This window comes from Saccostrea cucullata, unplaced genomic scaffold, assembly GCF_032062105.1.
Source record: "Saccostrea cucullata isolate Sc308-1 unplaced genomic scaffold, CSIRO_AGI_Scuc_v1 ctg19870, whole genome shotgun sequence".
Lineage (NCBI taxonomy): Eukaryota > Metazoa > Mollusca > Bivalvia > Ostreida > Ostreidae > Saccostrea > Saccostrea cuccullata.
Window position 1 is genome coordinate 1 of NW_026938432.1, and position 8,536 is coordinate 8,536.

Genomic DNA, 8,536 nt, shown 5'->3' on the forward strand with positions numbered 1-8,536 from the left:
AAATTTATGAATATTTTGTTATTGGCCGCTAGCTTATTGGCCGCTAGCTTGACTTAGGCGACGAGACGAGATTGGAGAACTTTTTATGTAAACTTTGTTAACTGTTTTTAGAGTAAATTTTAAACCAATGCGAACTGATAACATTCTGCCAGACATGAAAGTGGACGTAAGGTAAACAATGTGAAATAAATTGAAACATTAAATACGCACACGACAAGCCAACAACGCACACACACGTATGCTTCAGTTGTGATTGGGTTTCACCCAATCCGGCAATCGAATGGGGTTTAACCAAATATCATAATAATGTTTATGTCAAAAAAAGATATTTTAGATTTTAAGATATTATAATTATTAAAATACATGCAACTTCTGATCTAAGGACCCGTTATACATGTTATAAGAAGGATTTTATAGATGGTCATATCACTATGATTGCTCTTCTTCCTGAATAACCAGTTAACAGGTTAAGCCCTAAGTGCCTATTGATTGTTATGTTAAATAATATCTTGATTAGTTCTCCAAAATCACTTAAACTATTAAGGAAAAATAGTTAGTTGTGGAAGTCAGCCATACTTTTATACAAAAAGTTCCTGTATTTTAAGTGAAATTATGTAGTCCCTAGCAACAATAAATGTTTAACGCATTGTTTTTTTTCTCTTTATAGCAAAAACTAAATGATAATTTGATTAATAAATTAAATTTGAAATAAAATAAAGAGGATTAGATTTATAGTCAACCTACATTTATCATACATGTATGTACAGGGGTGTGCAATTAGCATCACCCGACGCCCGGGGCTACCACTTTTTGGGGTTGGGCTAGTGATTTTCTGCATGGAGGTAGCCCGTCGGGCTATTAAAAATTATAACTACACACGCAATACATGAAAAACACAACCTGAATTTTCACTCGTTTTTGCTATCAAATTCCCAACCAGTGAAAATTTTTCTGACAACATGCTCCTACTCTGAATAAATCTCCATAATCTTATCTGTTTTGCAGCACTACTTGACTTATTTACTTCCAAAAAACGATTGTTTTTTTCCTAATCCGAATTTCCTCTATTCTTTCGTTTATGGTAAATACTGCAGATATCTCATTGGATTATTTACGATCACTCAATCAACTGAAAGATAAGTGTTTTATGACTCACATAAAATATATTTATAGTGTATTTAATGATTTAAGATGAAAACAAAATGAATTAAATTTCATTCTAAATGAGCTAGTGCAATGTTCAGAAAAAAGGGAAGATAATTTATTTAAATTCATTTTAATCTTCTTTCATTATAATCTATATATGATTTAATTTCATAGTGAGAATTAAACTTTAATTTTAAAAAGAATGACTTCAGTACCCTGACTTTTTCAAATATTAATTTCTTTTCAACATATATTTTCAACATATAGTTTTTTACTTTAATTTTTGCCCCTATATTTGGGCTAATAACTTTTCACTTGGGGCTAGTAACTTTATAGCTTCCACTAGCCCGTGGGCTAGTAATTGATTTTTCTAATTGCACACCCCTGATGTAATAGTATGAATCAAAATATACAGCCTTCTCATTCTCAAACATAGGTTTTCACACACATGTAAAACACCTTTTTAAATGTATATGTAACATGTGCCTGATAATACACATACTATATTCATCAACATATGTAATGAGAGCTTTAGAATACAAGTTAACCATAATTTATTTATGTACATTAGTATATTTAATGTGTGGTTTATAATGCACATAAACTATATATATACATGACATTTGTGCTTTATAAAACACATGTAAACCATGAGTTCATTAACATACGTGTAACATGTGGTTGACTTTACACATGTAAACTATGTGTTCATTAACGTACGTGTGTAACATGTGGTTGACTATACACATGTAAACCATATGTTAATTAACGTACGTGTAACATGTGGTTGACAATATACATGTAAACCGTACGTTTATTAACGTACGTTAAACGTATGGTTGCACATAACATATGTTACACGTACGTTTCACGTACGTAACACATACGTGTATTCCAAACATACGTTTAACGTACGTTATGTGAAACGTATGTAGTCACACATATGTTATACGTACGTTGTACCACATACGTGAAACGTATGTTTGTAATACACGTATGTGATACGTACATTTCACATACGTGATACATGTGTTATGTGCAACCATATGTAACACGTATGTGGCACAATTAGCTGTGTATCAGGATTCTGCTTTTCACTCAGTCTTTCCAGATCCCACCTCAAATATTTTAGAGATCGGGTGTTTGTTCTTGTCCCAAATTGCATTGAAACTTTAAATAAGTTTTATTATAATTTCTTAACATTTTATTGCTTAACTTCTATTTATCATCCATGGGATTTTAATTTAACTTACACAGTGGCGTTTTTGAAAGTGGGGGGGGGGGCAGCCAGAGAAATTTTTTTTTTTCTTACCAGAAAAAGTTGACAAGCAAAAAAAAAAAAAAGAAAAAAAAAAAAAAAAGAAAGGAAAAATTTAAATTGGCCAAAGTCGAAAATCCTATTTCGTGGGGATGGGTGGGGGGTGGGGGGGTGTAGGTAAACTTTTTTTCAGTGTCAACTACTTTAAGTACCAATTCTAATACTACATTTTCGGTACATCACTAAAAGTGCGGGGGCCAACCAGGCTTTCAATTAACATTTTCTGTCGTATAAGTAAGGTTGGGGAAAAAAGTGGGGGGCCAGGCCCCCCCCCTGGCCCTCCGGTTGCTACGCCCCTGTTACAATTTTTAATAATGTCCTTTCTCTCGAGTCATAGAGCTCTCCATTCAAGAGAGGATTTCAAACAATTTTCTTCAGGGTTATACCCTTATTGCATACCTCTGGGATATCATGTTAAGGGAAGTACAGCTGTACATATTTTAAAGCTTCTATAATGCTTCATTTCATTCGGGGAAATTGCAGTCTATTAAAGAAAAGAAATCCCAAATGATATGCAATGAAATTTAAACCTTGATATCCAAAAATATTAATTACTTAGCTACTGATCATGTAAACATTTTTTTTCTTATTTTGTATCTGTCGAAATTGTTTGTTTTTTTTCTATACATTTTTAAAATTTTATTTGCATCCCAGTGATCAATATATTAACTTTTATATATTTATTTTATTTTAGGATTATTGTTCATCTTTTGGACGAAGGTGTTAAATATCTACTGCCTTAATGGGTGAGAGATGATTTTCAATATTTTAAAAAGAATGCTAGAATACAATTTACTTTTCTAACAATCTATATTAACAAAGGAAGTTGTTTTTATTTATCCTTTAAGCAGTTTTAAGCTTAGTGTCTGTGTTTAACTTTCCCAATACAAACTAATTCTTCCCTTCATTATAATAGAATACAAAAATCTTTTCTGTTGAGATTAATGGTTAACTATACATCTATATTACTCCCTGTTTACGTTTAGTATTTTCTGTTTACAGAAGTGTTTGTATTGATACAGCTTTGAAGTTTGGGTTCAGCAGTCTTGCTTGTAATTTTACAGAGGATGATGTGAAGTCTTGGTTTGCAGGTAAATAATGTAGCAGTAACTACTCAAGAACATTCTCCAAACAGGAACAATTGTTTAGATGCGAAGAATTTGGTTTCAAGGTTAAAAAAAGTATATCTGAATTATGTAAACTCAGATGTAGATTTATATTCTTTATTGATCGAAAACGAAAAATCCTTCCAATGAGGCTTTACATGAATTTATTTTAATAATAAAAAACCACACAAAATTAAATATAAAACTATTAATTTGAGGCACTAATCAAGATTTGAAACTATAAAATAGCTTTCATTAATTGCCAATTATTTCTTAATCATATTTCTTTTGCACACTTAAAGTACAATTTTTATGTCCAAGAATATTTGTCATGTTGATAATTCAGCAATTCAATCCATAAGAATTACTAGTATATTCAGAGGTAAGTTATTGGTGTAATACTATAAGAAATATCTTTAAAAAGTACTTATGTTCTTAGTCCTGTTAATTTTAGAACCGCCAAATGGGTTTCCTTGTGAGGAGCAGTGTTTATCGTCGGTTAATACAGTTCCCAATAACATATATAAACTGAGAAGGGGAAGATTCCTTGTTAACAATACCGTAAGGAGAGTACTAAATGTCAACAACAGATGTCAGAATGAATATACAGCGATTGATATAAACGTGAGCTGCAGTACGGATAAGTTTGGAGGTAGAACACGAAAGTTTCTTCCATTTATATATTTATTTTAGGACTTTCCGTGCTGGTTGACTGTATTTATGAAATGTGCAATATGAGCAGATAATGAAATCGTGTCTCTCCCATTTTGGATATCGAGTGGGAATGGTTTTTTTTGTTCGGAACATGATGTTTTAATAAATTATAAGTTTCCCATATAGTTAATTTCAAAGACTTTTAACGTCTTAATTTTCTTTCATTTTATAGAACACAAACAAAAATTTTTAAAAAAAAATATAATTTCCATGCAGACTACTTTGGACTTCTGTGTACAAGAGACACAGATTGCGGGAGAGCCAATACATTATGCATTAAGTATGGGAAAGTTGGATCGTGCGAATGTAGGGATGGATTTGTTCGGTTGCATGGAGAATGTATGGCAGGTAGATATTTTTAAATTTTTATATTTGATTAATTTAAAATTTTAATATTTATCATTTTTCTCGTTGCATATCCCATTATTTGATTTAATAGCTGCAGAAAAAATCAAATTGGTGAAAGAAACAAACACTGGAGTGATAGTCGGAGTGGGAATTGGATGTTTTATCTTTGGTTTCGTAGTCAGTCTTGGTATTATTCTTATCTGTAAACAGAGAAAAAACACACCAGAGCACAAGTAAGACTTGAATTTTTTTTAAATACATAGTTATTCAATCTATCGATGAATGCATTGCTGGGTACAACATTCAGTGGCAGTAAAAAGGAAGGTATATGTGCACTTATAGCCTATGTCATTTGATGTCTTTCAGAGATTTCAAAAATGCTGTTGATAATCGCTCTTACGAGAAACATATTGAAATCACATCATCAGGACAGACCCCCTATACGGTATTTATCATTTTAGTAATACTGTTCTTGACGATATAAGAGAAGTGAATAATATAATTAAGGTTTGCTAGAATGAAAAAAAAACTAACCTTATCTAACCAAATAAGACATGCAATTGAAAACAGAACATTTACATGTATACTTGTACATGTAATTTAGTATTAAATTTGTATACTACCGGTATATGCAGGTAAATTTTCGCCCCCGTTTTATTTTCGCTCCTTTCACCCAACTCACAGGTTGGCGAATTTAAAACAGTGCAAAGTCATATAAGACATAATAATTTCTTGAATAGAACTCTTATAATTTATAATTAAAACGGGGCAGAATTGTTTGCAAGTGTAAAAGGGCGAAAATAACCCTGTATACAGTAATTGATATCGAAAGCGTTATGATTTGCTTACTGTGGTTTCTGTTCGGCTTTTTAGAACTAAATAATTTAACAATAAATCTATTTATTGAGAAAAAAGATACATCTTACCTGGCTGACCCTACACACTATAAATATAACTGAGTCCTTCAAAGAATTGTTTTCTTTACAACGGAACGTTTGACGTTGAAGGCTCGCAGTTTGAATATTTTTGCATTCTCGTATACTTATTAACAATGTACGTCTTCTAAATGCTTATAGGTAAGATCATCGCAGTTTGTTTTTGCTAATTCTGTACAAATCAAATAAAACATCTTTATAGAGATCAAGTCCTTTTATTAAAATTACGGTATAAATGTGAACAATTTAACAAACAAGAAGGCGATCAGATTCACAATCTTTGCTTTCAGTTACGTAAAATATGATGATATCAGATCCCCCAAAAATGACCAGAAAAAAGTTTCTGACTGTAAAATAAGACAATCAAAACATCATATGAAAAAGTAAGCAAAAAGATGGCACATTTAACAAAGGCAAACATCATATGAAAGGGTTTGCAAAAAGATAGTACATCAAAAAGACAATCCTCAGAAAAGGGTTAACTTAGCAAAAAAGATTCAAAACAAACTGGTTAAAACAGTAAATCAAATTGAGTCAAAACTAATAGTATATATAATTTTACATGAAAACTTGATAACCAGATCTAGGGGGTAGGAATTATGGGATGAAGGTGGGTAGTCAAATAGACGTGATTCATGTTAATTAAGTGGTTAGCATGCGGGTATCAAAATACAACTGAATGACTCGCTGAGCTGACCATATTACCTAACACCTTCAAATATTGAATGTTAATACTCTATTAACAACAAATAGCTCTGCATTATAGATAATTTATTAGCTTTATACATGTAATAATATTAAATACTAGTATTTTCTTTCTTTATAGACACACATGTATTTACCACATACACCGAATTACAGATTACTCATGTTTAATAATTTTTCTTTCGAGTTTATTTTAGAAATATGTTTTTAAAATAAATAAGATTTTATATATTTGCATAAGATAATACAAGAGACACATAGAGAGGATGAGACTGGTAGACAGGGGATGCTTTTTCCTCTTTGGAACCGATCCTATCGCTGATATTTGTAGGGGTCCATGTTTGCCCTGCTCTCAATCATGTACATGTATCATGTATTATTCTAATGAACTTTTGAGTTTGTCCATTGCCCTTTATCTTCATATTTTATCTCACAATGATATTGAATTAATGCCATTGCAAGTTATGACAAAATTCACTTTTGTTTTCTAAAGAAAAAAGCATCTCACCTGCCATCAACCATCAAAGATGCTACCTATTCCAACATGAAAAGTGTTTCCTTGGAGGCAAAAGACGACATCTATAATCATCTGAACGAAAAAGGAAAGGCTACAGTTGATCTAGATGATTATGACCATGCAAGTCGAGTTATGGAAGAAATGGAACCAGATGAAAATTACAGTCACCTTGCACATGAAAATGGATCCTTAGAAAACACTGACCCTTATTTCTCTTTGGAAAACCATTTATCTTGAAAATCACGATATATAAAATCTTGCAACTGTATACACCGATACATTTGCGCTTTACAAAATAAAGCCGGTAATGTAAAATAGGATGCTCGATATACTGACATTTTGACCAACATTGTAGAAAAAAGCCATGGTATTTCTCTCTCGCTCGGTCTCTCATTCACAGGGATTACCCATCTTCGCAAGCCAAGGGTTTCTGATACGCTCCTCATGAACTCTTGGCATACTGTGAAGTCAAAAGACGGGATTGTTTTCGTCATGTGATCTCCAAATCGAAGGCAATAATTGAGTTATGTTTCTTTATGATTTAAAATACGAATCTGTACAGCTTCAATATAGGTTCTTAACCACATTTTGAAGATTTTGGATGACACCATATCTATTCATAGAATGGCACGTTATCTTACGGATTTTTGTTTACTTGCATTTTTCATTCCCGAGATAAAAGAGTCAAGATATATCCTGAGCACAGATATCGTCATATACAATAAACAATTGCTGATTGGTCAAACGGTGTCCATAGACTCCAATCACAACTTGAGAAAAAAATCCCAACTTTTTTTAACACCGTGTACTAAGGACTTATGAGGAGAGTGGCGTATAAGAAACCCTTGGCTAGCGGAGAGGAGATTACCATACATACATGTATTTACATGTACCTGTATAGCGTTAATAAAAATGAGAAAAAATAAAATGAATAGGCATAAACTATGGAAAACAAGAACATGTGAAAACGTGCCCGGTCCATATCTTTTAAACAGTGGAATATTAAAACTGCGTGAACAATCTTGAAACTGTATGCGACTTTCAAGATTGTTTTGTATAAGCTCTGCGTGCGACAATATTTCCGAAATACATGCATACTTGACAAAGCCTATTCATTCTAATAGTTATAGATTGAAGTATATTACAAGAATAAGGCTTTCTTCCAAAAACTGAAGTTTAGAAACAGGAAAATATAAAAGAATTGAAAGAACAGAATATGTCAATTTCGTACAGTGATCACTGCATAGAAGATAAATATCATTTTTTGCTTGAAAGTCCTGTTAATGAATCTTTAAGAAAAAATATCAAACCATATTATTTCAGATTTCCAAATATGCAAAACTTACTCAGTTACTCAGCTCCCATGAAGTCAGTTTTTTTTTAAATACTGGATAATGAAAATTTATTCTCCGTGCAATAGAATTAAGAATTTATGAATTATTTAATTTACATTGATATGTATAAACAAAAAAGGCTGGAAAATGAAGGCAAAAAAGTTAAAGAAATGAGAGGAAACATTCAAAATGTGAAAATTAACCCCCAAAACGCAAGCCTGCAGATGGCAAGGAGGACATCCATGGAACCAAGGTTGACAGTCATTCCAAACAGAAGCCGATTACATCCGGGCGGCTCAAGAAGTTGGTTAACTAGAAAAAGAAGAATTAAACTTCTGAACACTGTTGTTAGATAAGATAAGATAAGATAGGTAATATTTATTTAAAGTCGGGTACATCAAACAAATAACTTA

General features: G+C 32.0%; 1 protein-coding gene across 1 annotated transcript; it reads left to right on the forward strand.

Moving 5' to 3' along the window:
• Positions 1-2,798: 2,798 nt before the first annotated feature.
• On the forward strand, positions 2,799-7,356 carry LOC134250237 (uncharacterized). Its single transcript, XM_062732593.1, has 7 exons — positions 2,799-3,210; positions 3,467-3,555; positions 4,025-4,222; positions 4,501-4,632; positions 4,724-4,865; positions 4,999-5,077; positions 6,766-7,356. The coding sequence occupies exons 4-7, from the start codon at positions 4,626-4,628 to the stop codon at positions 7,024-7,026; spliced, it is 489 nt and encodes a 162-aa protein (XP_062588577.1). The 5' UTR covers positions 2,799-3,210; positions 3,467-3,555; positions 4,025-4,222; positions 4,501-4,625; the 3' UTR covers positions 7,027-7,356.
• Positions 7,357-8,536: the final 1,180 nt, after the last annotated feature.